The 20,278-nt window shown below is 35.2% G+C and overlaps 1 protein-coding gene across 5 annotated transcripts in view; it reads left to right on the forward strand.

Moving 5' to 3' along the window:
- OXR1 (oxidation resistance 1) overlaps positions 1-20,278 on the forward strand; it is a 244,979-nt gene that overhangs the window by 191,798 nt on the left and 32,903 nt on the right. For 4 of the 5 annotated variants that reach the window (XM_026843730.1, XM_026843733.1, XM_026843734.1 and 1 more), the window contains 4 exons: positions 5,125-5,309; positions 8,724-9,508; positions 13,305-13,473; positions 17,529-17,691. In XM_026843730.1, coding sequence (XP_026699531.1) covers positions 5,125-5,309; positions 8,724-9,508; positions 13,305-13,473; positions 17,529-17,691 — 1,302 coding nt within the window. The remainder of the gene's footprint in view (positions 1-5,124; positions 5,310-8,723; positions 9,509-13,304; positions 13,474-17,528; positions 17,692-20,278) is intronic. The other variant, XM_026843731.1, reaches the window with a different exon arrangement.

Genomic DNA, 20,278 nt, shown 5'->3' on the forward strand with positions numbered 1-20,278 from the left:
TTAACTTGTTTTGAAAAGTAGTAGGTAAAGGAAAATTACTGAGGCTTAAAAAAACCAAAACCACCAACCTGGAAATACAGGCACAAAACACATTGTTCATGAAGTGAAAAGGACACTGACAAGGTTAAAAAATTCTACAAGGAACAAATAATAAAATTAAATTATCTGTATGATAAAAGCTTCATAAATCATGAATCACAGGTTTTTTGTTCTAACTTGTGTATTCAAGAATGTAGTGGAATTATTTAGAGGTAACTTCTGTTTGAAAACTGGTTGTCAGAGAAGTCCTTTCAAACCCTCTTAGAAGTGTGTTTTACTGAACTGCCTAATCTTAATGTTTGGGCTTACCAGTGTCATAAAATTTGGCTCTAATCTTCCCTTTACAATGATTGTTTGAATTTCCTATCTCAGTTATTGGATAGGATTTAGAGCTCCCACTTTAAGGAACTTCAATGGAAAGTTGTTACTACTGATTCACAATTGAACAATCTGCATGCACATGCAGTTCAATCTACTTTCAGTATGTGTGGTTTTGCTTATTTGGTTTAATATTTTCTGGACAGGCCTTAAGACTGAAGGGATCTCTTTAGTAACCTAGTATGTCCACATGGTTTTCAGTTATAAAAGTGGCTCAGAATTTCTCTTTGAGGCCGTTAAATCTGAACTTCACCTACATAGACATTTACTTCATGTCTTTAGAATCTGTTTTACATACAGGGAACTTTAACTTCTGTAAGTGAAAATTTTGGGTCATTTTGGTCAAGAACCAGAACTTCCTGTAACAGTATAATGCTGAACTACTTAGTAGCTATATGCAGAGTCTAATTTTTACTTCAGTTTAATTGACAGTGTTTTTGATGCTTTTTACCTCAATAGCTAGTAAGAAGGATGGTCTAAGAGAAACTAGTCACTGATTATTTGGTGGAGAATGTCCTAAAAAACTGTTTCGCACAGTCTTCTATCAACAATTGAGCTGCTTATAGACTTTTTAAATTCTCTTTTTCCACAGGACTAAAAAAACTGGAGATTAGCGCAAATGCTGGCCAGGTATACTGGAGTCATGTAAGAGTTTGTAGTATGCATACTATTGCCCAGTCTTTTGCTTATGCTTGTACACAGATTTGCTGATCTGTCTCCTACAAATAATTTTTTGAAAATATTTTGAAATTGAATTTGTATAAAGTCAAATACCTGTTTCTGAAATGTTCAACAAATATTTGATTACCGTCAAAGGGTTCTGTGCTGAGGACACAGGATAACAGCATGACCTCAAAGGAGAAGCTGGGCTCATCTTGTTTTGAAATGGTTAGGTGAGGGCATAAGAGGGCTTTACTTCGTAAGTAAGCCCCCGTGCTGTTCTTTACTTTGAAGAGTATATTCACACTGAAAATATTTTCAGGAGTTCAGGCAGGCTAAAGAGAAGCTTTGGAACTTTCTTCATGCTCCAGAAGCAAGGAACCAAGAAAAAGTGAGCAGACTGTAGGCTATCAGTCATCTTCAGTGCTTGTAAGATATCAGAGCAGGGCAGGTTATCACTAGGTTTTTTACTTCTGGCGTCAGTGTTTTTATCCATTTCTATGTATTTTGTAGAACAACTGTGACGTCTTCTCCCATAGTGCATGATGTGTATGAGTAATCAGAAAAGTCAGTTCAGAACCTTGAATAAGTGTATGGTACTAAAATGCTCAAAAGTTCATTACCAGCTTACTCTGAGATGATAGTCCTGAAGTATATGTATTGTAGGAATGCTAACATAGAAGTCTGATCCATAATGGCAAACCAACAAGGAAATGAAGTTTCAGGTACTCTTCTTTAAAGACAATATCTTTGTTTATGCAGAACTGTTCATGTAGTAACTGTGGGCCATATCAGATAACTCGTGATCCAGAAATACTGTACTGGTCTGCCTCCTATCTTTCAAACAGATAACAATGAAATAGGTCATATTTTGCTGAGGTGCGATAAATCCAGTGTTTTCAAAATACCTGTATAATCTTTCAATTGCTTATAGTTGTTGCAAGTTAAGTGTTTGATCAGCCTCTTAGTCAAGTACACATAGAAGTCTGATAGTTCCAAAGGTTTAATTCTCTATTTGTTTATCAGTGTAATCAATTTTAAATAAAATTACATTTTCAGAATAATTTTTATGCTTTTACCTATTCATGTTGAGGGTTTCTTCTAAGACCAAGATAAGCAGCTTTTAGATTTCTAGCTCTGTCTTAGGTTGAGGCTGCAGCATAGGCTTTAGAATCTTCCATACGTGTCAAGGACAATTGCCAGTTCTACTGGTTTAGGATTTTTTTGCCATCAGTCAGGTCATTGTCAGATTGTTCTAAGAAGCTTCCATTTACAATAGAAGGTCTTTTAAACTTGTTTTCCTTACATAGTCAGTGGTCTTGAACACTCCTTTGGCTGAATGCTTGCCTGCAGATAAATTATATCTACTGTTCCTCTGTGTCTGAGTCTAAACACCGCAAGGTACTGTACAGTTTCTTTAAACATCCTCAAATTTGACCTGGAAACAGACTTTTGTCCTGGATATTATGACGTTTCTTTACAATACTGACAAGGCTGGCCTATGGAGTTTGGGAGAAGTTGGTATTTGCTGAACTGCTGAAAATGAGGCTGAAACAAGATATCTGAAATGTGTAACTGGTTCTTCATACACAGTATTTTAACGTTGTGACTCTCTAGGGTTCAGATAAACAATGTAAAATTGACTTATGAAACTTTTAACTTATTTTGCGATAAGATACTCTTTAATCAATTTTTGACTTGGACTGCCAGCGGAAAGCAGTCTTTAAACTTGCTTTTGAGAGCACAGTTAAAGCATTGGGTTTTGTTTGTTAAATAAAATCAGGGACCTTCTTGACATGGGTGACATGTCAGTTGTGACAGTTCACCCCTTGATAGAAAAATGTCATCTCCTTTTATTGCCTCAAAAATTCAGCATTTCCTGTGTAGTTAATTTATCAAGGAAGGTTCATGAAATGGTGAACAAAAGACGACAAATTCTTAGCCTGGAAATGAAGAGTTCTTGATTCAATAAACTTGATTTTATGGTTTGCTTCTATTGAGTAACACATAATTTTAGAAGTTTGTGTTGAACATTTAAATCCTTCAGCTAGATAAGTCATACAGCCTTACTGTTGTGGAGGGTTTTTTGTCTCTCTGGCCTTGACTGTTATGAAGATCCACATGCAACATAGGGGCAGTGAAAGAATAGTATAGAATATTTCAGATTACAACAGTCATCTAGTCCAATTACCGTCAAGTCTGTGGCCTTGACTTCTCTGGATCAGATCTGGAGAACATTAATAGAAGTCCACTTTCATGTGTGGTTCATTAATGGAAAAGCTCAGATTTAGAAATGAAGCTGCTTATTTGCATTATGTACTGAATTTACTGATGTTGTACTAGTTTAAAGAGAAACAATTATTCTGAGTAGACTCATTGACATTTGCAGTCCAAATGTATATTTTTGTTGATGGTCATCCTCTTGGAGTTCCTTTTTTGCACCTTTGAAGTCTTGTTTCCAAAATACAGTGCCAGGAAGGAAATGCTAGTGACAATTTTGTTTCAGTGTCTTAACCACCTTGGATTTATGTAAATAGTTTCTGCTGAATTAAAAGTCTTTGTACTCCAAAAGGCATGTATAAAACCTGATTAGGCAGTGAACAATTAAGAGGACTTAAGTACAGATGCTTGAGCTGCTTTTGAGACTGTCTTTATTTTTCTGTGATAGTGATACCATTTGTCATTGCTGTAGACTTTAATACTGGTTTTGGTTTGGTTTGGTGTGTTTTTTCTTTTTTTTTTTTTTGGTAACTTGCAATTTTCTGCTCACTATTATGGCATCTTTTTTTTCTCCTGTGAAGGTCATCAACCATCACAGTGCTGGGAACAAATTAATGTAAATGGGAAGGATTGTAGTTATATTTCATGCTGTGCTGATATGTCTTAAAACAAAACTGAAAACATTCAATCACCCCCAGTACACAATGTTTGTAATTACTGTGAACATTTTATCAGTGAACTGGATATTTATTCAATTCCTGATAGGCTTCAGCAGCACATGAAGCTACACTTCGATGAAACTTGCACAAAAGTTTTGAATGTCTTTCTAAATTTGTAAAGTCCTTAGGATTCAAGATCTGTAACTGTGAAGAATCACTATCATACAGTTTAAAGCTAGATTTCCTCCAGTTCATAGTTTTAGCTCAAACTCTACCGTTCTAACAGTTTAATGAGTTTCTTTAGCAGGCAGTTGGTGGTATTTGCATGTGTTACTAACATTAAAAAAAAAAAAAAAAAAAAAAAAAAAAAAAAAAAAAAAAAAAAAAAATCAACATATTGTGAATTGGTACCTGTATTGTGTAAGAACCCTACACCTCATAGTATATCATCTTTCTTTAAACATTTTCATACTAGGAGTTTAAAATCTAATTGTATTCATGTACTGCAGCAGTATCATTGTGATTAAATCCATCCAAAGCTGCATCTTGATGCAGCTGCATCTTTAAGAATTGTTAATATTTTTAATCCGGTTTCATTCTTTAAATGTATTTGTCCAATCAGTCATCAGGTTCATAAATTAGAATAACTAGTATTGGATACTGCTGTTGGCTTTGTGTAAAGAAAATGAAGATAAATGACAGTTTTTGAAGACATTTTTTTTTTTCTCTCTCTCTAATTAAAAAGTAGAAAGAGAGAAGCATTGAGTCAGGTTTTAGACAACACGTGAAGTTTCTTGCAAAACTAGAAATAAGCCCTGTGGTTATCTGGGAAGGATGTATCTTTACCTCAGAGAAGCTGCCCAGCATATCCTTTAGGATGCAAGGGTTTCTCCTTTTTTTTTTTTCTTTTTTTCTTTTTTTTCTTTTACTCTTAAGTAGTTGTGAGGAACAAAACTGTTTTCTTTTGGGAAAGTAGGTGGCATTAATTTGCTTCCCCAGAAAAATGGTTGTTTCTAGATAACTGCAAAACACAAGAAACTGTATAAGGTTGCTTAAATATAAATATGCTTTAAAAACAAATTAGAAAACACATTTTCCTAGAAAAAAACAGAGAATAAGCTTAAATACAAAGGAGAAAATTTACCACTTCTTTTCCCTCTCATTTTAGGGTACGGTCAATGGTGTGCTGCTAGTGACTCCAAATAATATAATGTTTGATCCTCATAAAATGGATCCTCTGGTCCAAGAGAACGGCTGTGAAGAGTATGGCATCATGTGCCCAATGGAAGAAGTGATGTCAGCTGCTCTGTATAAGGAAATTGTGGACAGCAAAATTAAGGATTCATTAACCATGTAAGATAGAATAGTATTTATAAAGCATTGAGTAAATATGAACTTTAGCCATATTGCTGACCATACAAAACTATCAAACCCATTTTCTTTTGTTTTCCTTTTTTAAGAACATCAAAGTTTGACTTGGAAAAGATCCTTGAGAACATGTTTTACCTTAAGTTCTCACATACTACATAGAATAAATCCTCTTCCATTTATATGGATTTTAATTTTCTCCAATAGCCTCTCTTAAAAATTGGTGCATAGCAAGAGGTACCACACCACTTCCTTTGCCACTTCCCCACTATGAAAACAGTAACAGATGTGTTTGATTCTTCAGTAATCTAAAAACTGATATACAGAATAGAGAATTCCAACTTAAACAGCTTTAACAATCTTTGTTGTTTACTGTCTTCCACTTGCTTCTCAAACTCTTGTTGCTGTGATAAACTGTCATAAGACTGATTTTTTCTGAGATTCATTTATATTTTTATGGAATTAAGAGTGTATTTTTTCCCTTTCTGGCTAGGGGAGGAACTGCATATTTGCCTTTGGATGCAACCTTGTTTGGGTGAACAGAGTGGATTTTGGTCAGTGATCTTTAATCACTGCTATTTGGCATGGTGGTCATTTAAAAGTGACTTTAAACAGAATTATGGAATATCTCTGTTTCATTCTGTTGCCCAGTTTTTAGACTGTCCTCAGAAATATGATAAATTCTAACATTAAACCCAAAAAGGATTTTAAAACTTTAAAAGAATAATGTCACCTTTACCTATCACAGCCCATAAAGCACAAACATTTGCAGACTGCCTTGACTATCTAACTGCAGAGAAGTGGACTCCTTAATCAAGGTAGAATTCTCTGTAAGTATGAGAGAATAAAGCTGTTTGCCTAATGTGCAACTCTTGAAAAATGCAACCATTTTAAGCAAGGTGTAAAGATACTCAGTAACTCAAAAAAATGCCTTTTTACATTTCTTGCAGGTAATATGCTAAGCACATCTTTCTTGATAATCTTAAATATCTGGACACCCAGAAGAACTAACTTGTCGTACCATTTTTAAGCTCAGATACAGCAGAGACCTAGTATTAAACTGGTATCTTGTCATGGTTTTATTTCCTGCCTGAAGTAATGTGTTTCTTGAAAGAGCAACTAATGTTTGTATTACTATAGTAGTAGTACTTTGGGGGCTTTTGATGTAGAATGCTGATGCCTTCAGCGTGATTGCTTTCTGGAAGTTTATTTTCCAGAGAGAGTTTTAAAAAGTTTCTTGTAGTTCCTAGTTCAGCTGATGCATAGTGCAAGTAATGAAATTTTGAAAATTAGATGATCCTTTTTAATTTACCTGTTTGAATCATAACACTGCAGTTGCAAAACAAGTCTTTTTCCTAGCATGTTTAGTTTCTTAATGACTTAAAAATTTACCTTCCATGCCCTGTTGACTTTTGTGCTCTTGTAGCATTTTTTGGTTTGTTTTGTTTACAATATAAATTCATATTGAATGAAAACCTGTCTAATAATAAAAGGTCACACTGTGTGTTCAGAGCTCTGTATGTCCAATTTGATTCATCTTTCTTGTCAACTTTATAAACTATTACATGGAATACTAACTTCTTGTGTTTTCTTTGGTCCCAGCATTTTTGTGCCTTAATCTTATCAAAATTTGAGGAATATTTGTAAATCTCAGGGAAAATAAAATTTGAATTTCCTAATTTGGTAACCAGAATTCCCAACAGCTACATCTAGATCTGACAAGACCTGTGTGTCTCATGGTATTTGAGACTTAAATCACATTTTCCCACTATTTGTGTTTTTTTTTAATATTCCACTGTTATAATCAACCCTCTTCCTATCCCACTTTTACCAACTGTCAAACCTGCTTAAACTTGGAAAAACAATCTGAATACTGAAGATTACTGATATATTGGAAACTGATCACAGAACTGATGGATTCTTTGCTGCTTAAAACTGCAGCTTCATGTTATATGTTTTCTATATATAAACTACAATCTATGCTGAAACAGGAAAAAATTATATCTGAAATATAGAGATTTTTCACAGACTTCATGAACCGTAGTTTGTACTTGTCAAAAAACACCTATTACTAGCATAATCCTGAAAAATTAAGGTAATACCCCAGGCTAGAAGGTGATAAATCTTGAACTGAACTTTGTAAGCAGAATTAGACATCAACACAAGCTTTTAATATCAGCTTCATGTTAACACTTGGATAAGAGGATGCTTATGCTTTGCAAACATCCTGAATTTTTGTGATGTCTCAGTGATGTCAGTAATATAACCTAACTGAATAAAAAGTTTTGTAGAAATGTGGAGTGGATTTATCCTTCTTCAAGATGAGAGAATTAAGGTATGAGCTTCTTAAAAGCATTTGACATAGGTTATGGAAGATATCGCATGCTTGTGGTAGCAAGGGTGTTGGCATTGAGAACTCTAGTCAAAAGTATGATTAAACATGAGAAATTTATGAAGACTGTACTGCTCAGGTTTTTTGACAACACTTGAAAAGCTTGAGTCATGTAGTTATAGTTCAGTCATACTGTGAGTTTTGCATCATTAAGTTACTTTATTGTTCCAACATGTTTACAGTTCCCTTGTAGTCCTCCTCTTCTGAAACTCGTAGAAATTCTTGTTAGCTTATTTTGAAAGGCAGGTTTGAATAAGATTATTTCCTTTGGGGAAATTAAGTTCTTTTATGCTTTCTTTTTTCTTACATTAGTTATGAACATTTGATGTCTGCTCTTCATACAATGAACAAATTGGGATTTATTTTGACTAACAGTGGTAACCTCAAAGTTAGGTACCTGACTGGTGAAGAAACTAATCACTGTTAGGTATTTCCCATGGGCCTCTACCATCTACTTGATGGTTCTTGCTGTTCTGCATTGACCGACTTAGTTAATGTTAGACCAAATGATTTCTGCCATTCATTTACCACTGAGCTAGGTGTCAGCTTCATAATAGTTGGATAGGACTATACAATTGTACTGGTGTCTTTGGTAGACAAATCTTAAAGGATTTTGGAGGGTTTCCATCTTTAGATATTATGGTTATGTGTAGCTTTTTGTAGCTTTTTGTTGTTTTTCCTGTTTTTTTATTTTTACACTGTAAGCATCTCAAACAATCCTGTTGGCTTTATAGGAGAGCTTCTACTTAAAAAAGTAATGTCCTGAAGTTGGGAAATCTGTCATGCAGGCAAAAGGTCTGCCATAAGCTTACTGTTACAAGAACATATTTTATGCTTGTTTCTTACAGCTGATGCTCTGGATTAAGTTGATTTTAGTTTTGGGGGTTTGGTTTTGTTTGGTGGATTTTTTTATAGCACCCTAAAATTTTTTTCAACATTAAACAAAACATAGTGAAGAAAAGAGCTGGAAAAATCACCTGCTTATAACATTCTTATTTGTTCAACAGAGATGTAGAGCAGCTGTCTGTAAGGGAACTTTGCCATTCCAAGAAGGTTGCAAAGAGCAATACAGATGAAATGGATTCCAGGATTCGGGATACAGGCAACGACAGCGCTAGTACTGCCCCAAGGAGCACAGAGGAGTCTCTTTCAGAAGATGTCTTCACAGAATCAGAACTCTCTCCAATACGTGAGGAACTTGTTTCTTCAGATGAGCTTCGACAAGACAAATCTTCTGGAGCATCGTCAGAATCTGTCCAAACAATAAACCAGACTAGTGCTGAATGTTTAACGATCACTTCAGACTCAAATGAAGCTGCCAGTGACTTAAAACCTAGTGCCGAAATGGTTGTAAATGTTAAACAGTTTGGTACTCACGGCTTAGGTTCAGAAAGTGCTGAAATGTCTCTAAAGGAGGGACAAGAACCTGGTGAAAATGTTGCATATGTCCTCCAGCAGCCTTTGCAAGGATCACATGGTAGTGAAGAACATGATAAAGAGAAAGTGGACAACAATCAAGATTCCTCACTAGGAAAAGAACTAGGAGAGCGTAAAGCGGGAGAGGAATGTCCGTGTTGTGAAGATACCACTGAATCTGAGAAGGAGACAACTAGCAAAGGAAAACTAGTGAGAGAGCGAACGCAAGACTCTGAGACAGAAGTTGAGGAACTCCGCAAACTCTGGAAGACTCACACTATGCAACAAACCAAACAACAAAGAGAAAACATGCAGCAGGATTCACAAAAAGCAATTAGTCAGAAAACTGTAACTTCAGGAGATGGGCAATTAGAAGGTAAGTTGATATTTGTGTATTAGGCTTCAGACTTACAATGTATCTCCCTCAACTCATCACAATTTTTGTGGTTTTTCATTCTGTAGAACACATGTCCCTATATGTTGCTTATACTTCTCATTTGCTTGAAGATATACTCGAGTTATAGTTTATATAGAATATTCTCAGGTAACTGAAAACATGAACGCTTTTTTTACTCTCATTTTTTATCACATATTTCTGATTGTATTAAAACACAGTATCTTTGTATGAGAGATTTAAATGAGCCTGTAAAATTAGATCCATGACAGTCACTGTAGAGCTCAAAATTAAAAATTTGCCTTAGCAGTCAATTAAATTTTGGTCCTACTGTATGTGCGTAAGGATGAATTTCAGGGAATTTATTTCATCTTATAGCACGTCTACCTTGTGGTTAAGGTTTATGACTTGAACAATAAACACTGGAGGCTTAACACTGATACTTTCAGAACTTTGTTTCACTGGCATCTTGTCATACTTTTGTGCTGAATAGAACAAGGTTGAGCACACAAAACCCCCCATATCTCAGGATAAATAAGAGCTAGGTGGTAAAAAACTACTGCTACGAATACGGGGAACAGCTAGCTTATTTCTTCGATTACCTTGACTCTTCTGCAAAGATCAGGCCTTAGAATTGTTAGTTGGAAGTCTATTGAAGTTACTCAATTCAAATAAAAAAAGAAGTCCTATCTTTAAAGATGTTTCTGTGTGTGTTTGATTTTGCTTTCTAAAAAATTCATAGGTCACTTTCTGATACCTTGCCATTTTAATAATGGAGAGAAATTGTTTTAATTGTGCAATATTTTGGGGGCTAGAAAGAAGAAATCTATGTCTGTCACAAACTAAAAGATTATACGTGAAGTTCATTTGAAGGTGAGATTGTTTATTAATAACTGAAAGTTGAGGTTGTGTTGAATAGAGGTATATTCTTCAGTTGACAAATTCAACTTCAGGATCTGATACAGTTTGGGGTTTTTTTACTCATTCTGTTGAGAAAGTAACTGAACTTTGAAATTCGAAGCAGATTAATAGTTGTATTGTTCTGTGATAATTTTGACTTTTATGCCAAAATCTCAGAGGAAATCCTCTGACAAAAATGTCAGCTAGCAGTAGTTGCCAGTTGTGACTTAAATTTAAGCACAAGTGTTCTTTGTGACAGTAGCCACTTTTTAAAAAATAATTAAATATTATTTGTAAGTCAGTTGTATTAGGTGCTTTATTTTTCGTTTCCTAAAAGATTGTATAATTGAGTAACACTGCATGTTTTTCATACAGAATGATCCGTACAGTCACAGAATATGTACTTACTAATCAAAATAAGTGTCTGCATACAGTCAGACAGAGGGGTATTGGCTAGAAACCTTCTGCATGTGGTCTTACAGCCTCACTGAAGGTTGTGGAGTTAAATTAGGAAGAAAAATAATTTTAAAATAATAATTTTTTGAGATTTGTGCTGATGACTTCAGTTGGAATTATTGTATGTTTCTTATTTTTGCATGTTATATTAGCAGAATGCAAACTAAATTATTAATACTTCTCAATCTAAATAGATTTGGTTAAGCTTCTACTGGCTTTGTCTACAGGCAAGTTTAAATAGAGTCAAGGTAAAAGCATAGATCTATTGTTTAACTCTTGAAGGTCCCCAAAGAGTAAATATGACAGGTCTATTAACAGTAGATCACTAAAAACCACTAGGTCATTAAAAAAATTGAGGCACTGTAAATACTAATATCCTGTCTATTGGTCAAAAACTCTGAAGTAGTCATACTATAAGTTTTGTATCATTGCGTTACCTAGATAGGTCTTTTTCTCCTGCAGAAGACTTAGTTGACTGAGTGGACTGACTGTACTGACTGGGTTGACTTTATTTTCTTTTGTGGGAGTTTAGAGTGTCTAGATTTTTGGGAACTACCTCTTGTTGATCTTCACAGAGGTCAGATGTTTTCAAGTTTGGTATTAATGATCTGTTTGTCTTGAATGTTGAACAGGTGATGCAATGCAATTTGATAACTGTGTGTAGTCTAGAATAGCTAAAAAGTCCTCCCTTGGAAGGAATTTTTTTTTTTACCCAGGAGACTCTTATATTCTCTTCTGTTTTTACAGAGACATTTAACCACTGGACTGAAATAAAAGCTAAATGTAGTTGATACTTTGGAGAAGTTACACTGGTCTATAGTTTTGTGTATATATAAACAAGCTGAAATCTCATTAAAGATAACATGTCTGTTTGCTGCTTAGTTACCTGTATATTGGCCAAGATTGTAAGGAAGAAAACGCATGACATACAATAGCCATTGCTGAAATATTTTTTTCTGATGAATTCTGTATCAAATGTACCAAAATATATTGGAGAGCATAGCAAGAAAAAGAGCATCCTAAATAGTCCTTTTGAGATCTGGGGGCAGGGCTAAGTTGTTTGGTTTTGTTCTCTCTGCTAGCCAGAACTAAATCTCACTCATTTTCCTTTTTAAGTTATGGTACAAATCCCACTTCTCTGCCTGTTTCAGAGAAGTTCTAGACTGCTGTATCTGAAGGACCAAAATTCCAAATATCAGATCATTTTAAGAATTCTTATTTATTACTGCCACAACTTTTGTGTGCCAGTCCTATGAAAGAGAGATTTTTGTTTGTTTTAGGTTCTCTTTGTTTTGGGTGTTTGATCTGACAATTTACATTTGAGGTTACAGATATATAAACTATGTCTAAATCATGGATATTATGACTATTTGTACCATACACTATACTGCAGATATAATTTTAAAATATTGTAACTGAAAATTAGGAGGCACACATTTAAATATTTACTGAAAAAAAAAAAAAAACATTGTTCTATAATTTATCCAGACTTTTATGGTGAAAATCTGATTGAGAAAAAAAATACAGTAGAGGTGTTTATAGATCAAGAAGGTGATGTTTTTTGTGATTAGTGTATCTGTAGTCTACATAGAGACTGAAGGAGAGCTTCAGCTGTAAAGAAAAGATGAGTGTCCTAGAAAATTGGAACTCTGTATGTACATGTAACACTAGAGGTAGGCTAAATCTTTTGTTGTCATAGCTGATCATAATAACTTTTAAATTTGTATTATCCTTCCTTGCTTTAAAGAGCCTGTTGTGACTTTCTAGAATTTGGGCAATTAATCTAGAAATAATTTTTGAAAGGCATCTTCCTTTACCTTGTGCTGATTTGACAATCCAGACCTTGAGGGTAATCATATATTTCTATAAGTTCAATTAAATACACTGCTGTAGGGAAAAATTCCATACCAACAGAATCCAGTATAATTCATCCTCATACCTTTGAAGTGTTTGATATAGTTAACAAATTAAAATTCATCTCAATCCTCTATAGTAGTGCCAGAACTTTTTAAAATTAAAAGTAACTAATGAACATATGTGAGTAAGGCCTAAGTACTTATTTAACACTATCTTTTTGCATGTATATGGAGTATCTTTTTAACAGTGGGAGGGATGTCTGGTGCAGTGTTGAGGGATATGCATTGAGAATACCTTCTGAAATACTTACAAGCATGGATGAAAGACTGTTGTGATCTGAGGTTGGAAGCAGAAATGAATGTTAGAATTATTCACATGTGTTCTACTCTGAAGTTAATTCTTCTGATGCAATTTAGCTATCAAAAAGAACAGGTAATTATTACTACCTATGTTAGCTCATCTCCTATTACGTATGTATATATACATCCTGTGTACCTGTATTGACTAATAATTTTGTTAAGCTCTTTTGTACATTGTGGATAGCTTACTTTTTCTTTACTAATAGGTTTTTCTTTTACAAAAGAGAAAAGACGACATCGATCTCACAAGTTTCTGCGTCTCAGGGTTGGAAAACCCATGAGAAAAACATTTGTTTCACAAGCAAGTGCATCAATGCAACAGTATGCACAGAGGGATAAAAAACATGAGTACTGGTTTGCTGTTCCACAGGAAAGGTAAGAAGGAGGTTGACTATAAAAATCTAACCCTAATAGGTCTTTGACCTTTTATTTTTCTTCACCATGCAAAACTTTTCAGTGACAGTATCTGCAAAACAACACAAAAAAGTCAACAGCTGAGGGTATTAATGATTGGCTTGTAATTAATACTGGAATACATTAACCATGCTGAAGTTTTACTGATTTACTTGAGTTAGTTCCAGGTTCAGCCAGTAGTTTCTCCTGGTTTCTTATTTTGGCTTGTGTTTGTAACAAGTGAATAATGAAAGAAGGATTCAAGTAAGTGGTATCTGGTGAAGGAAGTGAGTTCTGCAACAAAGTGTTTATTGTCATTATCTGTGCTTCCCATTATTTGGAAATTTTCTAAAAATTCTCTCTACTTCTTGAAGCTCTAAATTCAGAAGAGCTAGCTGGGTTCTTTTGTCTTACCTTCATACATGGAACACAAAACTTTTCCAAGTTTTGTGGAAAACGTATCTAATGGAAAAATATATAAATTTTTTGCAGGGATTCAAAGACAGAGATATCTGTGCTTACTCACTGGTACGGTTTTGAAGTTTTAAATGATCTTTGCTGCTAGGAAACTGTGACTTATTTTCAAGTTGAATGTGATTTTGGGGGGTATTGGTGATTATTATAACCTTCTCGGAAGAGGGGGGTTAAAAAGAAAGAAACAGCAACGAAAAAACCTACCAGCTATCACCTTGTATAAATACCTACACACAATGATCAAGTCACTTTTCCATCTTTTCTTTTGAGCTGAATGGCATAGAATATCCAGCTGGGGTACTGCAGTTGAGGACAGATATGGATCAATTGGAGAGAGTCCAGAGGAAAACAGCAAGACTAATTAATGCCTAGAAAGTGTAACATATAAAGAAAATTAGAAGTAAGTGGGGTTCTTTAATCTAAAGGAGAAAAGGTGGATTACAAACATAAAATCATTTCATACTTAAATGCTGGCTTCCAGAAGAAAGGCAGTACTCTCTTTTTTTTGTGTCCACTGTGAATGGAGATGTGTAATGTGCTGAAACTACATCAAAATATTTGAGTCTTTCAACCGGGAGGATAGAGTCTACTAGCACATCACTAACCTGATTTTAAACATAATCCCTGTGACCCCTAGGTGGTGGAGGTTTTGCAGTTTCTTGAGACAAATGCCTGTCATTCTGGTATAGCTAATCCTGTCTGGGCCGGGTGATCTCTTGTGGTTACATTCAACTCAAATTTTCTTGTTCTATTCGTACCATAATTCATTTGAAAACAGATGTTTCACATGTGGCAATGATGTCTAGGTCAGCGGATTAAAATTATTGCTGTCTCTTTGGCTCATTTTCTAATGTAGTAGAGCAAGTACTTATCTTCAGCATAAAGCAGAGATTACTACCTATTTCAGAAGAAATAGTTGTTAATTTACAGTCTGTATCTGATCTTGGAAATTAGTCCACCTGTGAAGGGTTTTTCTCTGTCTGCATGGGGAATTAGTAATCTGTTCTTTATCCAGTGTGTGTCCTAGCACAAAAAGCTACATATGGTGTTAGTGGGGCGTTTGTTTTCTTAATTCAGTGTTAACCTTGCTGAGTGGTACTCTGCATAGGTCAAAATATTTAATGTCAACCCAGTTAGTTTTGTCACCTAATGGTAAGAAATTGAAAAAGTAGATATCTGACAAACTTGCATTATTTCAGTATTCTAAATCTCAAATGAGCCAGTGTAGGGAGTGTCTTGGAGTTCCTTAAACATTGTTTTCTTTACTTTAACTGCTATAATTATACATAATTTCAAGTTTTTAAGAAGTTTAAAATCAAGATTATCTTTTTTCATTTTCCTATGTGTAATACTTCGAAATTGATACCTTGTTCAGTGCATGAGGAGTCTGCAGCTTCTTATTCTTTGTCGTAGAACTTATCTAGCCTTATGCATCTGAAATGTTTTATTCTCTTTCAGAGCAAGATTTGTCTTTTTTCCCAAATACTGTTCTTCATGCTAATCCAGCATGCAGGTTCACTGTAGTATCTCTGAAGAAACATAAGGAAAATTCACACTCTTGTTAACCCGAGCCATAAAGCTCTAGCTCTAAAGTTGTCTTTTCCATGATGAAGCAATACTAGTGGATTAATTGTGTGTCCTCTTTCTAAATGCTTCATCTGTGCACCTACAGGAAATGCTTAAACACCATAGACTGACATCTATTAGGATTCTAAATAACCATTTTCTGATTTTGTAAGTAGTTTCATAAATAGTTAAAACTTAATCCTAGTATGAGTTTTTGCCCTGATACTTAAAAGAAACAAGTTGTGCAAATGGTTAAAAGCTATCTTTCAATTTTCCTTCAAAGTAGTAATGGCTTGTTGTTATTAGTTAATGCCAGTAGTACCAACTAGGTAACTGTGGCAAATATAGTATCTGTATACTATACAAAGTATATTTCTATACTATACAAAGTATAGACTGACATCTATTAGGATTCTAAATAACCATTTTCTAAGAATTTGGGCATTTTGTTCTTCCAAACTGGAGAACCATGGCATTTGTGGCAGATACCTTAACAGGAGGTAACTTTGTATATATACATATATATGCACACTTTCAGCCTTATTTCATAAAATCAGTGTTTTGATTTGGAAGAGACCTTAAAGATCATCTATTTCCACCCCCTGTGCATTGGGCAGGGACACCTTCCACTAGCCCAGGTTGCCCAAAGCCCCGTCCAACCTGGCCTTGAACACTGCCAGGGAGGGGGCAGCCACAGCTTCTCTCGGCAACCTGTGCCAGTGTCTCACTACCGGCACAGGAAGGAATTTCTTATTTACATCTAATTTAAATCTATTGTCTTCCGGTTTAAAGCCATTACCCTTTGTCCTATCACTATCTACACATGTAAAAAGTCCCTCTCCATCTTTCTTGTAGGTCCCTTTAGCTACTGCAAGGCTGCTGTAAGGTCTCCCCAGAGCCTTCTCTTCTTCAGGCTGAACAACTCCAACTCTCTGTCTGTCCTCGTAGGGGAGGTGCTCCAGACCCCTGATCATCTTTGTGGCCTCCTCTGGACTTGCTCCAACAGGTCCACACCCTTCTTATGCTGGGGTCCCAGAGCTGAATGCAGTACTCCAGGTGGGGTATCATGAGAGTGGCATAGAGGAGGAAAATCATCTCACCCAACCCGTTGGCCACATTTCCGTTGATGAAGCCCAGGATATGGTTGGCTTTCTGGGTTGCAAATGCACATTGCTGAATTCTGTTGAGCTTCTCGTCAACCAACACCTCTAAGTCCTCCTTCTCAGGGCTGCTTTCAAACCGTTCTCTGCACAGCCTGTATTTGAGCTGGGGATTGCCCTGACCCATGTGCAGGACCTTGCACTTGGCCTTGTTGAACTTCATGAGGTTTGCACAGGCCCATCTCTCAAGCCTCTCAAGGTCCCTCTGGATGGCACCTCCCTTCCCTCCAGGGTGTCATCAACAGACTTGCTGAGGGTGCACTCAATCCCACTGTCCATGTTGCCAGCAAATATGTTGGACACTGCTGGTCCCAATACTGACCTCTAAGGAACACCACTCACTGGTCTCCACTTATTTCCTCGTATCTATATTAATACTCAAAGTCTGTAGTTTTGGTTACGTGCCTTTAGAGTGTTCAGCTCGTCTTCATGGATGAGGAAAACAGACAGGCAGACATTTTTAAATTGCAATTTTGTTTATGTTTTTATATAACTTTTTATTAAAAAAATTATATTTGTGTTTTATTTTGGAAGTTATTTCGATTGTAAACAGAGGTTTTCAGTGGGACAAAAGTGGTTGAAGGGCCTTACTTTTATATGAAAACACAGCTAGTTAGTTGCCAACTTGTTTCCTCTTTTTCCTCCAATGTCTGCTTCATATAATTAAGAAAAAAAAAACAACTAAATAGCTTTTTTCAAATGTATCTTAATATTTAGTAAAACATGAAATAGTAAGTATTTTCATTTTAACCTTAAATACTTAATTATTAAACGTGTCCCAAAAGATCACAAACTTACCTTATTTTATTTTTCTGTATCATTACTTGACTTCTCTAGGACAGATCACTTGTATGTCTTCTTTATCCAGTGGAGTCCAGAGATATATGCAGAAGATACTGGGGAATCTGTTCGGGAACCTGGATTTATAGTGGTAAAAAAGAAGGAAGAGCCTGAAACTAGTGAAGAATCTACTACTGAAGATGCTGCTAAAGAGTGGGAGGTAAGGAAGAACAGTGTCAAATATTTTTTTTTTTCCCCTAGTACTTCCATGGGTATATATTTAAAATAGCGTTAAATATTTTCCAATAAGAAAAGCGAAACAATGTGCTTTAGTCTGCTTACTATGATCATGACTCTTCAATTTGTGCCATCCTAATGCTTTGCTCTAATCAGTTTAGGGCAACATTTCACAATTACAAGTCATTTTTGTATGGAACAAATTGTAACTTAAGACTTGAAAGAAATGTGAGTACAGCAAAGAAGTGACAACTTTGATGAAGCAGACAGTTTACAGTCAAGTAAACTGACAGTTTTCTGATATTTATTATTCCTATATCTAGAATGTTGAATACTTATAGGTAAGTCTCAAAACAGGAATGAGAAGAAATGAGAAAAGGGAAATTAATCTATTACTGACATGATTTTCCAACAATTCAGTAATTAACTTCTCAGTTATAATGTCTTCATACATTAAGATGCTGTTGCATTGATTTTAGTAATGTACTGTAACTGGACCTATCTTTATTTTTTTATAAAAAAATACATTTTTTCCATGTGAATCTGTGTCCACTGTGTTTCTATGGACACATCTTTACATGTCTACATGGCTTTGTTTTGTAGCGTACATACAGTTAAAGCACTTGTAGTCTTGTGCATTCAAGTGTCAGTCAAAAGTTTGATTCTTGTCATATATATTGTAGAAGTATTCCATCAGCACTGTTTAACTTGAGTCTCAGGACAGCAATTGCAATCTCTGACTGTAAGACTGTTTTGGTTTTTTTTGGTTTTTTTTTCTCCTTTCCTTTTTCTTCCCCCTACCCCCATGCTGCCCTGCAGTGGAGCATGTTGAAATTAAGGAAGCTTATACCTGTAAATGTTTTTACCATGTTTTCTGTAGAGTGTAGAAGAAATTTTAAAATCTGAAATAGTCTATGGGTCTTTTTTCTTAGCTCCAAAATTTACAGTCCTAGTAGAACTCTAGCTTCAAACTTCACAGCTGAAGTATTAGATGGTGGTTACAGAACACTGTCTCTGCAGCTCAGTGATTTTGCACAGAGCATTTTTGCTCCATAAAAGCATGTCTCTTGACATATATACTGCTCAGGCGTTTTTTTGGTTTTTTTACCAGCAGTGTATTTTGGTGTTGACTCTTGCTTAGAGCCTTTATGTGTATTTGATGTTTTAAAACTTGGCCTTTGGGAACACTAGGATCAATGGCAAACGATCAGTATTATGGTTTAAGGCACAGTATGTCTCTTCTAATGAGCTCTTCAGTAACTTTGCACCTTAATATAGTTACAGAATAATTTCCACAGAAAATAATGCAAGTGTTTTGATATTAAAAGTTGCAACTTTTTATGTTACTCCTGAAAATAATAGAGGCAGTCCTTTTCCTACATGTATTAAAATCTAAGTTATTTACTACAGAATGAGGTCATGTCTTAAGCCTTTATTTAGGTCTCTTCTGGAAACAATTATAGAAGACACATATTTCAAAGATACTGTTACTTCCATATGTGTTATGTGACAAGTCAAGTTTGGTTCTTTTAAGATTATTGAATAGTAATTTTCTGGATGTACGTGTTAGTGTGATTAGTGAGACAAAAAACTTTTTAAAAAAGATTGTTATGCAACTACAAGAAATATGCTAATGTGGTCTTCTGTGCATTTTAACTGGAGTAATGTGACTTCTTATGACTGACTTCCAGCACAAATCTGAAAGCTGTTAAAAACTAACTTTTTAATCAGAAATGTTTGACAGTACCAGATGGTTCAACCTGTCATTACATACAACTGCATTTTAGTGGCTTTTAACATAGGTGCTAGAAAGTATCAGTGCATACAGGAAACTGTAACTGTTGTCATACCCATTATTCATATTAAATTTCAGTCATTATTTTCAATCAATATACTTCCTTTAACCTACAAGCTTTTTGTGTCAGCTTATGATCTAGGTGTAATCTAAAATAGCAGGTGAGCAGTATCATTGAAACTTTGTGGGTATTAGGATGGAAAATAGGCTGCCTTCTTCAGAACACAGTGACGGGGAAACTCAGGGTGGAAGGGAAATCAAAAGTAAAATTGTAATGTAAAAATGTATCCCAAAGTCCTGTTGATTTAGTGAAAACAGCAGCTATGGAGTAGCTTTTCCAAAAAGTGTTCTCTCTGCTATCGATGTATGATATCTTAAAACTGGAGAAACGGGGAATAGGATTAATGGTAACCCAGGTGTGATGCTATGAGACAGCCTTTGCTTCTTTGATAGTCCTGATAGTAACACATGCAGCTATCAAGAGACTGTAAGGAAATACTGTGCTTTTTTTTTTTTTTTAGTGGAAAGGGAAGGATCAATGAATAGGACTGGACTCTTTACTCTGAACTTATTCCAGTTTTTTCATCTGCTTAATACTTTCTTCTATCTGTATACGGAGTAGTCTGTTTCCCATTAGCCTTTTCCCTGAAGTAATCTGGCAGATGTAACCTCAACTGATCTAGTGGTAAAGAGATAAAGGCTTCTGCTGACATACTAAACGCTAGTTTGATCAAATACTGCACTGTATGATGGGTAAAAAAAAAAAAAAAAAAAA

The sequence above is a fragment of the Athene cunicularia genome (assembly GCF_003259725.1).
Source record: "Athene cunicularia isolate RWA chromosome 2 unlocalized genomic scaffold, athCun1 chr2_part1, whole genome shotgun sequence".
NCBI classification, from domain to species: Eukaryota; Metazoa; Chordata; class Aves; order Strigiformes; family Strigidae; genus Athene; species Athene cunicularia.